The sequence below is a fragment of the Zosterops lateralis genome (assembly GCF_965231275.1).
Source record: "Zosterops lateralis genome assembly, chromosome: 11".
Taxonomy (NCBI): Eukaryota; Metazoa; Chordata; class Aves; order Passeriformes; family Zosteropidae; genus Zosterops; species Zosterops lateralis.
In genome coordinates this window covers 20,946,310-20,965,524 of record NC_139771.1, presented here as the reverse complement: position 1 = coordinate 20,965,524, position 19,215 = coordinate 20,946,310, and the positions used below count along the sequence as shown (strand labels likewise).

The 19,215-nt window shown below is 50.9% G+C and overlaps 1 protein-coding gene across 7 annotated transcripts in view; it reads right to left on the bottom strand.

Annotated features, from left to right (window-relative positions):
• Nucleotides 1-639: 639 nt before the first annotated feature.
• ITPR1 (inositol 1,4,5-trisphosphate receptor type 1) overlaps nucleotides 640-19,215 on the bottom strand; it is a 162,202-nt gene continuing 143,626 nt past the window's right edge. For all 7 annotated transcript variants that reach the window (XM_083869157.1, XM_083869158.1, XM_083869160.1 and 4 more), the window contains 3 exons: nucleotides 18,113-18,273; nucleotides 6,380-6,541; nucleotides 640-1,969 (listed from right to left, as the gene is read on the bottom strand). In XM_083869157.1, coding sequence (XP_083725283.1) covers nucleotides 1,880-1,969; nucleotides 6,380-6,541; nucleotides 18,113-18,273 — 413 coding nt within the window. In that variant the 3' untranslated portion in view covers nucleotides 640-1,879. The remainder of the gene's footprint in view (nucleotides 1,970-6,379; nucleotides 6,542-18,112; nucleotides 18,274-19,215) is intronic.

Genomic DNA, 19,215 nt, shown 5'->3' with positions numbered 1-19,215 from the left:
CGTGTGATTAAGGAGTCACAGTCTCACCGATAAGTCTGGCTGGGAGACTGCTGGTCAGGCTGCCCTCCTTCCTCCCTCCCTCCCTCCCTCCCGCTGAGCTTTCCTGATGACCTGAGCCGGGGGCACGCACCCACCTCAGACAGTTGTGTGCACTTACCAGATTAAAGATGATTAATTGTACCAGGTAGTTCCTGCTACGTCTTAATCAAATACACATAATCAGCAACGCTCCTGTGCACACGATACTTGGAGCTGGAGGGGTTTTTAACTCTCACATGGCTCCAGTGACAGCCACAAACCTAAAGTGCCAGTGGGGAGAGTATGAAGTATCCCAACCCAGAGTGACCGCAGGTGAAGTTCTCTGGGTGCCAGTGTCTCTCACTGCTGGAGGAGGGACATGCTCTGTTTTTTTTTTTTTAAAACCCAACAATCTCTGCCCCCCTGGGCACTGGGAAAAGCCCCATCCTTACCTGCCAGGCCCCTGTGATGCCACATCCTAGGACAGGTGGGTGTGACAGAACTGCCACCACACACCACCTTGGAGGGGACACAAACCACCAGCAGCCTCTGACCGTAGAGTATTTTGCATCATTTATTTAAATACCTATATTTATGCATTTACAAATATTTTCATAGCTCTGTCTGTAGCTTTCTTTTTTTTTTTTTTTTTTTCCTTTTGTAGACAGTATTGCAGAGAAGTCAGCTTCTGTAAAATGAGGTCCATGTATAAAACTATGCAGTGGATTGGAGGGAAAAAAAACCCCAAACAACCAAACAACAACCCGACAAGTTTCCTTTCACACTCTGGAGAATCAGAAACCAAAGAAAGTGACCGAATGAAAGGGGACAGGGAGAGGAAGGGGTGGGACAGAGCAGCCTCAAACCAGTGGCTCTCACACAAGCATTACACACATCAGTGCTCAGCTACAGGACACGTTTCAGTCGGTGCAGTGCCTGTTTGCTAAAGCTTTAGCAGGCACGTAGGTCTCTAATGAAAAAATAGAAGGAGAGGATCCTACACGCTGAGAATGCAAAGCCTGGACAGCCTCAGCTCGGTCCTGGGAGACTGCACCGACTCGCCAGCAGCGCATCCTCATTCCAAACTTCATTTTGCATAAAAAGTTCCCTTTTAAGAAATCTTAGCATTTTAAAAAACCCGGTGTCTGAGCTCTTCTAGCCTCAGTACGCTAAAGAAATCTCTTGAAAAATACCTCCTCTGCTTTCCTCACTCGGAAGCTTCAAAATAATGTTTTGCTTTAATTCGATACCAATTGAACAGCTCACGGAGTCCCAGCTTCATCCCTGGGAGGAAGAGGCAACAAATATGGCATTGCAAGATATTTACACACATGGTACAAAAATGTCCAAGGGTATGAAAAAATCACCAGTTACACAATTTTGCAGCAGCCTCATTTACACCTGTAATTTTATACCATTTATTACATTGTACTGACACACCAGATCCAAAGATGTGCACTCCCTTTAGGACATTCAGGAGTTCCAAATATATTGTGATTGCATAATTCATATTGCACAATTGTATAAAAACATAAATACTAGCTATTCTATTTTTTTTTTTTTAAATACAAAATACATGTCACATAGTCAAATAATCTTTTCAAGTGCAATTCAGGTGCTCTCTTTTAGTCCTTCCAAGGAAAAAGGCAAATTTTGATAAGTTTTGGCACAAAAGTTTAACCTCTGTCCCGTGCCAACAGTTCTAATCACAATCCACACGCCCCCAGCTTGATAAGAGTAGCAGTCATATACATCTAAGTATAAAACCAGGGTATTTACAGGATGCACAGAAGGTTCAGGGAGCAGCCTCCGGGCTTGGGCAGGGTTTGGGGTGTCCCAGAGGGGCCATGACCCTCCCAGCTCAGGCTGGTTGCTGCTGCAGGTTCACATTCATGGGCGGGGGGTGTCCAAGGAGACCGATGCGCTGCTTCTGCTTCCTCTGCTCTGTCATCTGGAAAATTAACAAGTTTGCTCATTAGGCCTGGGCGCTTCCTGTGCGTCAGCTTGCCCAAGGGCCTGTTGTGCTTGGCGCTGGCTGCTCCCGGGGCAGGGGGTGACTCCAGCCCCACCTTGGCACGGCCAGGAGCCCGTTGTGTGTGCCCGGGCTCTGCTGTGCCAGGGACAGCTCGGCAGAGCCCCGCAGGCAGTGGGGATCAGCCTGCAGAAACCTCCCCTGTCAGGAATTCTTTGTAAGCCGTCCAGCAGACGAGACAGTGGAAAAAGGGGCGAGCCCTGCAGGCAGGCAGGCAGGCTGGGAATACCCTTGCCTTTGCTGGAAAAGACCGAGCGCTCCCCGCTCTCATCTGGAGTGAGCCAACAGCCCTCCCCATCTGCCGAGGCAGGGCTTAACCACCTCACTGCCACACACACCCCGAATTTCAGCATTCCCCATCTGCTTCCCAGTAATTAAATAAGGCTGTCCCGATCGGTGACCCGTGAACGGAAAATGGATCACTGTTTGTTATTACTGATACTGAGAAATGGCCACAAGCCAATGGCTCCGCTCTGGTTTTTTAGAACTTTGGGAGGTTTCTGACAAGTTACATAAGCCATGTCAGGAATGACTGCGGCTGGCCAGGGGCTGGGGAGTGAACAGCTGGATCCCACAGCTGGATCCTACAGCTCCCGCCGTGACATGTGGGATGGCTCATAGGGAATGCCAGGACAGAGCCTCATCCCTGCACCACCGAGGGCATCTCAGGTCCCCCAAGAGCCCCCACACCCTCAGGGCTCAGCACACCATGGCACAGGATCCACATGTTCCCATCCTGCTCCTGCTGCTCCTTCCAGCTACATCCACCATTTAACCCCTCCAGTTCCTGCTGTTTAATGACAAATGCCAGCCAATGTCACTGCTTGTGGCAGCAACCCCAGGAGGAGGGAGGTGGTGTTTACATGTCATTTGTAACACACTTGGGATCATGGAATTGTTAAAGATGGAAAAGACCTCCAAGGTCAAATCCAACAGTCAGCCCAGCCCCACCACCATGGTCACCACTGAACCACTTGAGTGCAGTTTAAAGCCCCAGTTTCAGTGCTGGTGGAGTTTTCCCAGCTGTGCAGGGTATCCTGGTGGCCAGGCAGTGGCTGACCTCGGGTCTGGAGTTCTCTGGGGAATGGGATTGCTCCAAAGGGGCAGTGCTGGACAGCCTCCACAAGGCTCCTCCACATCCCAGATGTGCTGCACACCCCACACCTCCCTGAGTGTCCAGTGGCACTCCTTTCACTCCCTTAACCACCAGGAAAAGGGCTGAAACACCATCATTCCTCCTGAAACCATAATTAAGCTTGACCTCAGTCCAGCACCTTGCTCACTGCCTGGCCCAAGGAGAGGCAGAGCTGCTGTTTTCCCTTTCCCCAGGGCTGAGTGAGGTCAGGGCACACCTCCAGCTCCTCTGCACAGCTGCTGGAATTCTCTCCACAAAAACCTTCTAATGCTTCACAGGGAATGGGAGCAGGAGGAGAGGGGTCTTCCCAGAGCTCTCTGAACACACACACACAACCCACTCCCTGCTGAACCTGGATGTTAAACGGCTTCTAAGATAACCTACAAGGGGAAATCAAGGGAGGCAATGAGGACTTGGCTTAAAAATGCCCCTTTACATTAATTATCTTCACTGAGCAAAGTGAGAGTCTCAATCTCACACTGCCAATAAACTGATTCTGAGGACGCATAGAACAAAAATGGAAATAAAGAGGAATAATGAAAAGGGACCGTAGGAGATATTTTTCAGGCATTTTGTAGAAAAGGGATGGTGCACCCTGGTGCAGGTGTTTGTAGAAGATGTGGCTTTTAAAAAAGGGAAGAATAAAGCATCCAACCATAAATAAGAGGGAGAAATGCAATTTTAGTGTCGATACAGAACATTATTAATCCTGCACGATGTTTAATGCTTGTGTGGAGGGCACAGGGCTGCAGGAGGGAGCAACTGATTGCCATCACATTTACTGGAGAGTGAATCTCCTGCAAAAGCTTTCCCGTGACAGCACACCTGGGCTAACAGGCCATAAAAGTGAATCCTCAGGGAGCTGCCAGCCCCTGGGATTGTGCTGACAGGACCCAAACGCTGCCCAAGGGGTTCAGCTGAGCCAGGCTGGGCTCCCTGATAACAGCTGGCACTGACAGAGGCTCCAAAGGTTATGGTGAGCTGGAGGCACCTCCAGGGGCAGGATCCCCACTGGACAGGGACCTGCTGAGTCACAGAGTCACACCTGGAGCTCAGGGGGGCTGTCCCCAGCCAGGTCCTGTCCCTCACACTCAGTGACACCAGAGGAGGCGCTGGGAAGGATTTCTGGGTGATTACATCTAATCCCCTCCTGCTGCAGACAATTACTGTGCAATCTTTTTGTACAGAATTAAAGTGATCAGGATTTTAATGGCTCTTGGTGCACTTTGGGGAAAGCAGGCGGGCTGGAACTCGGCTCCTAATAATTAGAGTCTCCAGAAACCTAACGAGCTTGAAGAGCAAATGAATGAGAGGTTTTCCCTTTATTTAATTACAAGAAAATAAATACAAATAAAAATTCCCTGAGTTAGTTCCTTTCCTGGAGACAGTTCCTGGTCAGGAGGAGGGATATACTGGCTTTGTCACATAATTGGAGCATCCTGCATCTTCAGCAGGGCTCTCAATAATGGTACTTAGGGGAATTCCTAAAAGCTATCACCACATTAATGAACCTGGTTTCCTCTCTTGCTTTTACAGTCAAATAGCTCTCTAAAAGCTAAACCCTTCATTCTTATTTTCACAAAGAGCGAGGAGGGGTTTTAGTGCTTGGTCAGCCAAGAGGGCTTTGAGCTTCAGAAAGAAAAGTGTGGTGAGGCTGTGGCCGGTGGGGAGGCTCCTGTGCCTGCAGAGCCCCTGGAGTCAGAGCCTTCAGCAGGGAGACACGAGACACGCGGGGCAGGATAATTGTTTCCAGGCAAAACAGCCAAACCCCTGCCCGGCAAGAATTAAAGCCCAGACAAAAGAGCAACTGCCTCTGCCCTCCATCCCCAGACCAACTGGAGCAAGGGGCTCTGTGGCACCGTGCCTGAGAACTAATTACAGCCCGGGGCAGCGAGGTTGTCAGCTCCCAGTGCCCCACATGAATCCCTTCCTTGTGCTCCACGGGCTGCTGGGGACAGGCACAGCTCCAGCCCAAGAGCACAGCGTGATCGGAAGGCAGGAGCCGGATCTCGGGCAGTGCCAGGGGCTCCTGACACAGGAGTGAACCATGGGGACACCCAACAGCCCAGGAGGGGTGGGATTGCTGTTGGGAGAAGAACTGACCCAGAGCTTCATGGAGAAACCCAGCCAGCCCAGCAGGGATGGGACTGCTGTTGGGAGAGGAACTGACCCAGAGCTCCATGGGGACACCCAACAGCCCAGCAGGGATGGGGTTGGTGTTGGGAGAAGAACTGACCCAAAGCTCCATGGGGACACCCAACAGCCCAGCAGGAATGGGATTGCTGTTGGGATAGGAACTGACCCAGAGCTGCTGGGCCACTCCTGCCCCGGGCAGCTCCATCCACCACCCGGGTGCAAGTCAGGAATTGATCTTACCCAGTGCCAATACCTCCATAAATTCACTAATTGAACCACCTGGCTCAGGTTATTAATGCACAGAGATAAGCAGCCACCACAAACAGGCAGCAGTGCTTTCCCTGCTCCCTCCAGTCAGGCTGGAATCCTTGTGGCCAACAGGAGCCAAAGCCCTGCTGCCTCTTGTCTTTCACTAAACCATGGCTGGGGCTGGGCTGGCCACCAGCCCCACGATGGCCTCAAGCCCAGCCAAGGCAGAAACCAAGCAGCTCTTGCTGCAGAGAAGCTGCTGCACCAGAAAAACACTGTGAGGTCTGTGGAGCGCAGCAGCAGCGCCTGGTGCAGTGCAAGCCTCTCCTGGGGATGTGTGAGCTGCAGGCTGAGGGTGGCAGCAGCCAAATCACATCTGCACAGCAGCACAGCCACAGCACCAGCACCAGCAATAACCAGTTTCTCGGTGGGTTTTGAGGTGCACACGGTGTCACAGCCCCTGTGTCAGTGTCACACCCTCTGGCTGACAGGATCACACTCAGCTCTTCGGGTTAAAACCCCAAACAACAACAACAACACCACCACACACTTTAGGTTAACTCTGGTGGGTTTTTAGCACAACTTTTCCCTTTCTGATGTGGCCACTTCGGAGCTCACCAGTTGGGTCAGCACCAGGCAGCTCAGCTGGAGCAGAAGGCTCTGGAGGAACACCTGGTTTGTTCACTTCTTTCCTAACCATGAGCTGCCCTGGGATAGCTCTCCCTGGGGTTTGGAGAAGCCGTGGGGCTGCAGGAGCCCAGCTGGCACGAGGGGCTGGCAGGAGCCCTGTGCTCCCCATCGCTCCTTACCTGATCCTTCAGCTCTGAGAGCTGCCCGGAGAGGTTGGTCACGAGCTTCATGGTGGACTCCAACTTCTCCTGCAGGTTCCTCAGCTCGTTCTGCTCTCCCTCCGAGTCGCTGCTGACCAGTGACATGGCCCTCATGCGGGGGAACCAGTCCAGGTTTCTCTCCTGAGGATCACACACCACAATTAGCCCTTTGCCACATGAAAACCTCCCACTAGAGCAGAGCACAGAGCTCTAAAGCCAGGGGACATTCCTCGGATGCAGCAGCTCTGCACTTATCTGCACTGATCTGCACTTATCTGCATTTGCATCTCACTGGAAAGTTTGCAAAGTGCCAGCCCGAGGCGCTGCTGGGAATTGGGGCTGCTCAGTGCTGGCATTTCCTCTCCAGCTACTGCTGTCCCCAGCCCTTGCTCCCTCACATACACCTCAGGATAAATGCACAAACGCTGGACATTCAACCAGCCCAGATTTCACCTCTGGACAAGCATTTCCCAGTGCTAGAAACTCATTGCCATCTTACAATCTTTTAATTTGTGTGGGAGGAAGGTTTTCTGCTTTTTTTTTGGTCAAGCAAAGCTTGGCTGTGCTCTCTGATAAAAGAAACCAAGTTCTACCTGGAAATTCTTCCCGAGCTGCAATACTTCCTTTTTAATGAAAAAGAAAATCTTATTTTGACTGTCTGGTTCAGGCTAGAATGTGGGACAGATACATCACAATGCACTGCCTGTGGAGTTCTCCTTCAGCCACACAAATTCTCTGATGTTCCACGTTGAAGTCACAGTCAGGAATGTCACTGGACACACTCTCGGTTTGGGGAGCCTGTAGAGAGGCTCACACAGGCACTCGTGTACACACCAGAGATGTTAAAAATAAAGGCAAGAGCGGAACAGAAAGCCACAAAAGAGGAGGGGGGGTGCACCCCACGTCCTGACACCTTACAGTTCAACATCAAACTGGTTTCCCATCCAGTCTGGTTCTCCTCCCACGCTGGAGATATGCTCTGAAATGGAAGCTGAACTCGGGCTGGCTGAGGTAAGGCTGTGTGTGCCCTCGCAGGTGACACAGCTGGGGAGGTTTAAACACACCAGGCACGCTGATGGGGGACTGCATTAACACCAAGGGATGCCGTTAATCAAAAATCAACACTGCTGATTAACAGTGACCAAAGCTCACCCCACTGTGCTGGCCAAGCTCATCTCTGGGCTCAGCTTGTTTTTGCAGCACTGCAAACTCCTGGCTTTTTGTCATTCCCTGCCTAAATCTCCAGCCCCAACCTCCTTCCCCTCCATGTCCCCTCATCCCCAGGAACATCATCCTGCTTCAGCAGGGCTGTGCACCTCTACAGAGAAGCTCCAGTCACATCCTCTCTGCAATTCAGACGTGATGCCAAGCCTCATCAGCTTAAATTAGCTGCTTCTGATGTGCCTGGAGTTTCCTTTTGCCAGGATGAGAAGGCAGAAAAGCAGAGCAGGCCCTTTCCCATGCAGGCACCACAGCGTTCCCGCGTGATGCAGAGCTGCCAGGAAGGCTGTTTGCTCCTGCTCTCTGTTTACAGGGCAGATGGTTTCTGCTAATAAAAGGGAGGAAAAAAAATCTATGTACAAAAAAAAAATATGCCTTTACCAAGACGAGTGCCAAAATATTTTGGACTTTAGGAAAGGCCAGTCCCACAATTAAGGTTTAATAGTAGGAACAGGCAGCACTGCACTGTGTTCTTCCAGCTGTAGTAAAAGCAGCATTAGGGAGGAGGGGGCAGCTCAACATTTGTGCTCAGGTCCAGCATCTCCCAGCCAGGGAAAACCAACTACACCAACTGCACTTCCCCCTGTTCCTCCAGGGAAGAAATGAGGGCAGAGGATGAGAAAAATCAGACTTTATATCTGCAGGTTTGCCTGGACCCTCGGGCCCACGTCCTGAGGTTTCCAGGCAGACACAAGAGCCCTGAAGCTCCTGCCTGTCTCCTTCTTGCTCCAGAAATATTTTCCCTGTTCCCAAAAACGTTTCTAAGGCCATCCCCAGAGCGTTCCCAGGCCCCATCCTTGAGAAGGATGAAAGGGATGAGGGAAGCACCAACTTTCCCTACCTGCAGTGTTTCGTAACAAATACCCCACAGCACTTTCCAACATTACTCTGCAATTTCAGCCAACGCTGCAGCTGCTGCAGAGGCTGTGACTTGATCGTTCCAGGCCCGGAAGGTGAAATCAAACAGCACCCACAGCTTCTGCAGCCTCCTCAGAGCTTCCATCCTCGCTGGGTTTCTGAAAGCCCCAGCCCTCAAAAGTTGGTAAATCTTGGCTTTGATTCGAAAATAAACCAACAAAGCACCTCTAGTTCTCATGGCAATGTTCAAAGATTAAAAGCAAACCATGCTCCACGTGAAATCCACGGGCTGAGGAAGGGGAAGGCTGAGGACAAGGAGACACAGACACAGCCCTCTGGGGTGTCTGAGCTGGGGAACAGGGCTCAGTTCGGCTCTGAGGATGGGGAAGGCTGAGGACACGGCAGGACACAGGTCCTGCACACACTCCTCATCCTGGATTTCACTGGAAACCCTGAGCCTGTTCTCCAGCCTCCCCCAGCCCCGCAGAGAGGAGCTGGATGTGACCAGGCTGCTGACACACAGCCCCTGGCCCTGCTGGGAGTGTGGGAGTGTTTTCTTTCAAATAAATAAATATTTAAGCAGAGCCAGCACCAACGGAACAGAGCAGGAATGCTGAAAGGTCAGGGGATGGTGATCCTGCTGGGCCAGCCTGGCTCCCGGGGGTCAATAAAAGATTTATATCTCCATGATCCAGTTTCTGCTGAACTTCAGCTCAGCCCTGGGGTGCCTTTAAAGACACGGCCTCTCATCCCTCCTGGGGCTTTGGAGGTGTTTTAGAGGCACTGAGTGAGCCCAGCGAGGGGAGGCTGCCCGTGCCCGTGGGCAGATGCTGGAACCCACACACTGATGTCCTCTGTGCCCCCTGCCCCGGGATCCTGGGGTGCACTCAGCTCCCTATTCCTGGGATCTCAGGGTACACTCAGTTCCCCATTTCCAGGATTCTGGGGTACACTCAGTTCCCTATTCCCAGGATTCTGGGGTACACTCAGTTCCCTATTCCCGAGATCCTGGGGTACACTCATCTCCCAATTCCTGGAATCCTGGGGTACATTCAGCTCCCTGTTCCTGGGGTACACTTGGTTCCCCATTCCCGGGATCCCGAGGTACGCTCAGCTCCCCATTCCCGGGATCTTGGGGCACACTCAGGTCCCCATTCCCGGGATCTCAGGGTACACTCAGCTCCCCATTCTCAGGTTTCTGGGATCCCCTCAGCTCCCCATTCCCAGGATCCTGGGTACACTCGGTTCCCCATTCTCGGGGCACACTCAGCTCTCCTTTTCCAGGATCTCGGGGTACACTCAGCTCCCCATTCCCGGGATCCCAGGGCACACTCAGCTCCCCATTCCGAGATCCCGGGGTACACTCAGCTCCCCATTCCCGGGATCCCAGGGCACACTCAGCTCCCCATTCCCAGGATTCCAGGATCCACTCAGCTCCCCATTCCTGGGATCCTGGGGCACACTCAGCTCCCCATTCCTGGGGTACACCCAGCTCCCCGTTCCCAGCACGGGCACAGCCTCCTGTGCTGCAGCAGCCCCAGCGGAAGCCGCCCGACCGCAAGCGCCGCGTTTCGGGTTGCAGCTCTTTTCTAGGTGAAGCTGGAAAAGTCCCTGTTTGTAAGGCCAAGAAGCACGGAGTGTCACCCCCGGGGTGACAGGGGTGACCATCCCCGCTGGAGCTGGAGGAAGAGGAAGCGGTGCTGCGTGATGCACACGCCATTCATTCTGAGAAGCGCCGGCTCCCTTCTGCCGAAGAGCTGCTTCTGAGAAAGGCTCAGAGGTGACCTCAGCAGGAGCTCTGCCAGGACAGGCACCAGCCCTGCTCCTCCTGGGCAAGGGATGGTGTGGAGTCTCTTGTGACATTAAAGGAATTTCCAACTACCCTGAAGATTAAAGATACCCCAGGTGTAACAAAAGGTGTCTCCCCCATGGATCCTTGCAGACACTGTGCAATCTTCTCTCTGGGTTTCCCAAAGTCCATCACCCACCCCAGGTGGTGATGGTATCCCCTTTCCCTATTTCCCATTGGTTATGGGGCCTGGTGTCCTGTCCCTCTTTTCCCTATGGTCACTTGCCCCCTGCCCCTTGTACCACCCATGAACCTGAGACCTGTATAAATGAGAAAAACCTCTTTTACTCCGGATTCACCTTCAGCACATGGAATAAACACTTGCTGGAACTGATCTGGGGCTGGGAGTCTTCTGCCCCTCTGCTGAGCCAGCCTTGTAAGGTGTGTGGATGTGTGAGCTTGAACTGCTGCCTGAATCCTTCTCAAGCAGTTTCTCTACTGGAGAGGCTGACTGGGATCTAGAAAGACCTTAGGATGGCAGCTCCTGGCAGGACTCACCACCCCTCTCCAGGGTCTCCATGCATCCACCTACCCACCCCTGTGCCTGAGAATTACAGGGTGCTGAAGGGCTGATCCAACCCTCTCCAAACTAAATCCCAAAAGGCTGCCCAGCAGCATCATTTATGGGATCACAGAATTATTTTACTTGGAAAAAAACCTCCAAGATCACCAAGCCCCATCCTCATCTTGTCACCCAGCCCAGAGCACTGAGTGCCACGTCCAGTTGTTTCTTGAGCACAAGCAGGGAAAGGTGGCAGCAGCAAATTTCAGTTTCTGTCATGGGAAGTTAAAACTCAGACCCACATAGCTACAAAAGAGCTCTGTGGGAGCACTCTGAAAATTCATCTGTTTGTTTGTGGTGAGATGGGACTCCTCTTGGGCCTTTCTTGAGCTTCCTGGAAAAATCCCCACATCAGGTTTTCTCTCTGCTGCAAAGGGCTCACCATCACTTCTTCCACACCGAGCTGCACTTCTCCCCTCTACAAAAACCAGCACTTGGTGGTGTCCCCCATCCACACTGAGAACATTCTCAACTCCTCACCTGCCCTGTGCTGCTCCACAGGAGGCTGATGACATGAGATTTAGGGTGCAATAACCTCCTTTTCCCTGTTAAATACTCAAGTGGCAGAGAAGAGAACCTGGAACACAGAGTCCATTCCCAAAGGATGACTATGGCCCTACACCCCTGAGACAGCTGTGCTGTGGGGATTCCCTGGAGCCCAACCAACACACCCAGCCCTGTGTGGGACAGGATTCCTGCAGGCCACTTCCTGCCTCCTGAAAGGACAAAGACCTGTCCACACCAACCTCCTCGGGGCTGTTTGCATCCCTGCTGAAATAGGGCACGTTCCAGCTCCCCAGCTGGGCAGGACCAGCAATTCCCCAGCAGAGGCTGAGCAGCACAGCTGGTGGCAGTGGCTGCTGTCACCCACAGGCTCTTGCACAACCCGAGTGCTGCGGGGTCACGGGTGACTCAGGGCCAGCCTCGCCCCGGCCCCAGGCACCTCCTGGGCCCCACAGGGTTTGGTGGTTTGTGTTCCCACTGCATCACCCCGTGTTTCCAGGCAGGAGCCTTCCCCCTCTCCCAGGGCACCCACCCTGGCAGCTGCTTGGGATCCACCCAAGCCCAGCACGTTATGCAAACATCCCATTCCCCAGAACTGGCCCCAAGCCTTTCCTTCTGCTTTCATCCACCCAGGACTTCTTCATACCCACCACGCTCAGCCCAAGGGAAACCTCTGCCTGGTCAGCTGGGATGCCAACCTGAGATTCCCAGCATGGATAGCAGGGAAAAGCAAGCACTGGGCCCTGGGAGGTTACTGCCAGCAGCAGGAGGGTATCCTGCAGAGCACCATGATGGGGCAGCCAGCCCCATCACTCCAGAGAATCCCAAATGGGTTGGATTGGAAGGGATCTTAAAGCTCATCTTGTTACACCCCTGCCATGGCAGGGACACCTTCCACTGTCCCAGGCTGCTCCAACCCCAATGTCCAGCCTGGCCTTGGGCACTTCCAAGGATCCAGGGGCAGCCCCAGCTGCTCTGGGCACCCTGTGCCAGGGCTGGGGAAGATGAGGTTGATCATTTCTCAGCTCCTGGTTTGCACCAAGGGTGGAACGAGTTCCTCCCCTGTGTGAGCACAAAGCTCAGGCCCTGCCGATGACACAGTGTTTCCAGCAGCCCAGGGCCTGCTGCCAAACACTCTTGGCTCTTCCAAGCCTCTGCCATGATTTCTTGTTTAACCCTGCAATTATATTGGCTAACTCCAGCCAGCTGTATCAAGATGCAGCTTGTTGGGAAGTCACCACCAAACTAAGCCCTGTCAGCTCCAGGTCACATCCTGACCTCCTTGGTCTTCCTCCTCCTCCTCCTCTCCCAGCTTGCACCAGTATCACGGTGACTGGTAGCCCCAAAACCCCAATTTCCTCATCTGTAACCGAGTCATTTGCACGGGCTGCTCACTCCTGTGTCTGCAGCTGGTTTGCTCAATATTGATATGACAAATCTCTCCTATTTGACTCTGCCTGCAGTACAGGATTTCCAGGCACAAATGACAGATGAACAAGTTTCCAACACTTTCCCAGACTGTAATTTCATGTACATATGTCTTTCACCACTGCTGGAATCATTAAGAGCCTTTTGGAATGCTTTGGGGTGGAAATGTCCTGGTCTGCCCTTGCCTTTCCTGTGGGTGCTGCAGTGCAAAGCCAGGCTTGGCCATCTCCAGCTGAGCTGGATTTCATGGAGAGACACAGCCACTCCCCAAAGCCATCCCCACTGGGGGATGCCACTTTCCTGCTGGGTTTCACAGGGCACAGTGACTGTCCTTGCTGGACAACTCCCTGGGAAAGGCCTCAAGTCACACTTGCACTTCTGAAAGGATGCAATTTAAAAGCCTGATGCTGATGGGACCTTGTCTTTGCTTACCAGGAGGCTCTGCCTTGGCAGCAGAATCAGAAACACTTTCCACTGCAGGACAGAGCTCAGGACACCAAGGAAAAAGCCCAATAATGTACTTCAGTCCCCAGGTTTGTACACAGGGGTTAACTAAGGTACAAAGGGAAACCTGTAACCTTCATTCCTATTCCAAATTCCTTTAAGGGTATCTGTGCCATCACTCCTATTTGTAAAAGGTTCCTTTTCAATGACAACACAATCCAGATTTGGAACTCGGTGCCCTGGATCCAGACACGGGAGCTTGGGCAACCCTGACACCTCTGCCTCATTTCTGTAATAAAGGTTATTAATGACACAGATCCTGCTTGGATTAAAAACACGGGGGAACTGCAGGAGTTATTTAGGAAGCTCTGTGCTGAAAACTTTTCCAAAGCAGCCTTTATTTTTTAACAAGCACATCAGCATGCAGAGCCCCTGACAGCCGTGGCTCGCAGCCACACTGCTCAGGGTGCAGAGCAGGGGATGCAGGAGTTGGGCATGCAAATATTTGTCTGTGCTGTGACAGCCCATGCAGCTGCCTGCAGACAGCTTAGGAATGCACACAACCCCCGGGTGCCTGTGTGGTTTTTCTCCGTGTCTCGAGCTGCAGAGTGAGAGATTTTACAGATCCTAAATGCCTGCACACAGCTGGCTGTGGCAGAGCCCTGCCAAGGCCCCGGTGACAGCTGAGCTGGCAGGGCTGCTGTGCTGCCCGGGCTGCCACAGCAACTGCAGGCAAAGGCACAGAAAGAACTCCAGGAGGAATTCTCAAGGCAGGATGGGAAGATAAGACATTTAAATGAACTAATCTGCAGGGAGTTGCACGGAGTTCACATGAGTCACTAGGGTGTGGATGTCAATGTCTGGCCAAGGCGATAAGTGGATCCCCCCACCTCCCACACACAGGGTGTTATTCAGACATCACCTGATCTTCCTGGTGACTGCAGAGCCTCGCAGAACCGGGGCCTTTGTTCCTGGGAATCACTGCAGGCACCCTCGGCATCCCTCCCCACCAAGCCTGCTCCAAACACCGAGCCAGCCCCTCTCTCTGCAGGGATGGAGCTTTGGCCAGGAGAGCTGGGCAGGCACCAGCAGCTAAAGCTCATCCCTGCTACCATTTTCTACATCCTGCAGCACTGTCTGTGCCATTACACTGATATTAAGGAGGTGGCTCAGGGATGCACTGCCAAGGGGAGCTGCTCCACGCCAAGCTGCTGAAACCCATTTGCCATTTCCTGACACCCACGAGGCTGCCAGGGCAGGGATGGAGCAGGGGCAGGGATGGAGCAGGGGCAGGGATGGAGCAGGGGCAGGGATGGAGCAGGGGCAGGGATGGAGCAGGGGCAGGGATGGAGCAGGGGCAGGGATGGAGCAGGGGCAGGGATGGATGGAGCAGGGGCAGGGATGGATGGAGCAGGGGCAGGGATGGATGGAGCAGGGCAGCAGGACAGGGATGGCCCAGAACAGCAGGACAGGGATGGCCCAGGACAGCAGGATAGGGATGGCTCAGGGCAGGGATGGCCCAGGACAGGGGTGGCCCAGGACAGCAGTGGGGTGTGCACAGGCTCACCTTCCCCCAGCCCACCCCTGCAGCCCCATTTCCTGAGCATCCCCATCAATTCCCAGCAGAGATTCCTGAGATACCCCAAGTTCTACATCATCTGTGGCAGCAGGCACAGGCTCCCCTCGCTGATGAAAGGGAACATTATCCCTGTTTACAGGCAGAGAAATTCCAGCCTCTATCAGCAGCCTGGACCTGCAGCTACAAGCCCAGGGCAGCCTGGCCCTGCAGGGGACTCACCCAAACCAGATCCCAGAGGCACCAACAGCCCCAGACTGGTCCCAGAATGGGGCTGTGGGAGGGACAGTGACACTGCTGCAAGCTGAGAGTCACAGCAGCACTGTCAGAACAGTTATTACATTTTATTTCTTACAATCCCAGCACGGTTTGGGTTGGAAGGGATCTTACATCTCATCCCCCATTACAGCCCCATGGGCAGGGACACCTCCCATGAGCCCAAGGCTGCTCAGGTCAGATCACTGCTGGGTTTATTTTTGAATTTTGAGGTTTTGATCAGTTTTCAGTGCCCTAAACTCAGCTCTGTTTCCAAGTGTACCTGTTGACTTCTTTCCCTGTGATGTGTTTGAGCTTTAATGAGCTTCTGTCTGTGAGGAAATATAAAATTCACTAAGGAATTGTAGTTAATAATTGATTTTTAAGGCTACAATTTATTTTAATGTGGGGTCAGGATCATGAAGGGTGCAGGATGAATGATATAGGTCAGATCCAGCCCTGCCATACCCAATACAGTGGGAATCCTCAACACTGCCTCTCTACACACATCATTTTTAGACAAGAAAACACCAAAATTCAACATCTGCTTAAAGGTGCCTGAATATTCACTGACTGCATAAATTGAATTGTCCAGGATTCTTCTGATACCACAGTGCTTAAAATATCTTTAAAGCACTGTACAAGCAGCACTGGAAACAGCTCACACAAACTGACAGTGGATATAATTTAAGTGTCCTAAATTCTTTAATTTTTTTTTTTTTTTTACTGTTCTGTAGTGTTGGAACAACCCACAAATACTAATAAATGGCAAAGGCATTTTTTAAAATTGTATTTTCTTTTTTTTTTTCCCTTTCATTTACCGAGGGGCAGAAATCCAAGAGTTTTCTGGAAGTATTTTGTTGAGAGCCAGAGCCCAGGTGAAACACTTGAGGTGTGTTTTGCCATCACAGTGGGATTTGGAGCACTTGATGCTTCTGACCCCAAACTCCTAAAAATGGGCACAACCAGCAGCTGATCCCACACCCAGCCTGGGGAAAGACACTGCCCCATCTCTGTCACTATCCAAGATGTTACAGTGCCACCTTCAGTCGGAAATATGGGAGGAAAATCCCTTTGAAAGGCAGCCCTGCCCCAAGGAGCCTTCCCAGGAGAGTCTGGGGGGGCCACAGGGAAAGCAGCACCAGCACAGTCAGACTCTGCCTTGGCACTCATGGACAATATTTAAAGTTTTCTTTGCTCTGTCCTTCTGCATTCATGGGTGAGGTTGGGGAGTTCCCATCCCTGGAAGTGTCCAAGGGCAGGTTGGAGCACCTGGGACAGTGGGAGGTGTCCCTGCCATGGCACTGGATGGGATTTTAAGGTCCTTCCCAACCCAAACCAATCTTGATTCTAACACAGAAAGGAACAGATGAACCAGGCTCCACCCAAATTATCCCTAAAAACACCTTAAACAGGGAAAAAAAAAAAAAAAAAAAAAAAAAAAAAAAAAAAAAAAAAAAAAAAGCACTTCTGACTCGCACAGCAGCATTTAAAACAGGTCTGGTAGAGAAAGAGATTCATCATATTTTACACCCGGATTTTAGGGCAGAAAAGGAAGTTTTAATGTTAAAGGACGTCGGAAAGAAATTGATTTTTCAGAGTGAGCTTTGCCAAAAGGCTCCTCAGGAATACACGAGGAGGACTCCAGAGTCAGGGCACAGCACTGAGGTGAAATCCAAATTTCCTGCCTATTCCACCCTCATCAGCCCTCACTGAGACCTGCTCTTAGATCTTCATTTCAAAAACTGCCTCATGAAATGCAAAACCCCACCAGCTCCAGACACACTCCAAACCTCTACCTACAGCACACGGTTACATAAAATTGCATCTGCATGAGACACTCTGGCTATGCATAATTTATCCCCACTCCCATCCACACACAGTAATTAGCCCTTGCTGACACTTAATGAATGGGGATTCTCATCAAAGTTCTCCAGGTTTTTTGTGCTCCATGCAAACACATTCAGTGACTAATTCCTGGTTCTTATCTAATTCGCCCCGTTCATCTGAAATAATGAATTGGCTGCCAGCTGAAACTTTCTTTAAACTGGTTTTAACAGCAACAAAAACACGGCACAAAAAATTGTCTTTCAGAAGTAAAAAAGCACAACAGAGAATTGTTTTTTAGAAGCTGAAAATCCTTCAGGGAAGTGCAGTGTTTTCCCCCCCTGAAGTCATGCGTGCTGTGGAGGGGGATAAAGGAAGGGAGCAGAATAATCAGAATAATCAGGCAGACTGGAAGGCAGCAGTGATGCACTGGGTTATCTCACTGTGCTAATCCTCCAGCAGGTGACTGCTCACAAGGTTCCTTTAAGCCCTCATTACTCAGGGAGAAATCCAGAAGTAGGACGGGCACTTTGGTGACCCCAAAATAACAGATTTGACCTGGGAGAAGGGCTCAGGGTGGGGGATTTATAGACTGGGACCTCACAGGAGAGAGCAGCAAAGTGCTCTGCTCTAAGGAAATCACACTGAAATGTTATAAATCAAACAGCTTTTGCTCCCCAGCCAGAAGACACAAATTAGTGACTAGGCTACAGATCTAATTCCAGGAGCTCTGAACCTGCAGCTTGGCAGAGATGAGGCTTTTAATTCTCTCATTAAAAGCCCTTCCAATTGAGTAGACATTAATTGTAGTTTTTCACAATACTAAGCTCAAATCATATGACAACAAATCCTACGTGTCAGTTGGGGATATTTATACCAGGACAGGTTAAAACCTGTTGGTTGTGCTTCAGACATTTCCACCAGCTTGAAAATACTCTTCTTAAATGTGAATTTAAGGCAGAACAGGTTCTTTTCCCTTGATCCAAGCCATGGGGAGTACCTGGCTGTCACCACTCACTGTCACCTACTCCAGCACACACACAGAGTGCTCTGGAGGCTGGGAACTCACAGGTACAGATACAAAATAAATTAAATACAATACAGAGCACTGTGCACCCAATCTTCCACTGGATTGGTCTAAAAAAAAAAAAAAAACCACAAAAAAAAAAAACAAAGCTCCAAACTCACCTTGATCATTTCTGCCACGTAACTCTCTGGTCCTGTGTATTCTGTGGAGTCTTTGACTTTCACTAAGACAATAAAGCACAAATAGTGCCACATGTTGTGCTCCTCCTTAATGTGCTCTTCAAAGGTGACTGTCTTGTTGTCAAACTTGTCTCTCTCCAAACCTGTGAGAGGGACACGGGGAGAACCCTGAGTGTTTGCCAGCTGGGGACCAGGAAAAGCAGCTTGAGAACAAAACTGATTCCTAAAGTCTGTGGAATTGTGGAATGGACACTGAATATCAGGATAAAAATCTGACAAATACCCAGGAAGAAGAGAAGGAGGCAAAGGAGAGAAAGAAGGAGAGAAAGAAGGAGAGAAAGAAGGAGAGAAAGAAGGAGAGAAAGAAGGAGAGAAAGAAGGAGAGAAAGAAGGAGAGAAAGAAGGAGAGAAAGAAGGAGAGAAAGAAGGAGAGAAAGAAGGAGAGAAAGAAGGAGAGAAAGAAGGAGAGAAAGAAGGAGAGAAAGAAGGAGAGAAAGAAGGAGAGAAAGAAGGAGAGAAAGAAGGAGAGAAAGAAGGAGAGAAAAGAAAGAAAAGGAAAAAAAGATTAGATGAGAAAAAGAAGAGGAAAAAGAGGAGGAAGAGTAAAGTGTAACTGCTTATATTTATTATACATAACAGAAAAAAAAAATGGTTAAAAAAGGCAACAACCCTGTAGCAAGCAGTTTGTTGGATTTCATAACACATCTCCTATTTTTAGGCAAACTGATAGCAAAAGCAACGTTTGCTTTGCAGCAAACTTTCCAAAGGTTATCCCGTCAGGCTGCGTGTTATGCAACATGGCAGGACCATGTCAGTCAACCACAGCACCTCCATTCCCAAGCTCCTGGTGGGAAAAACTTCCACAGGCAGCTTGGAAAAAAAAATAAAAAAATAAATGACTGTTCATAAAAATCTCTCTTGTCCTAATAGGAAATTGTTCTTCGAGGCAGAGGAGAAGAAAGAGCTGAAGTCTTGAGGAAAAATGGTATCCTGAGCATTCATTCCCCATCTGGTGCTGCTGCCAAGCTGCAGTGCACGTGGTACCCAGGAACATGAACTGGCTGAGGAATGCAAGGAGGAACAGC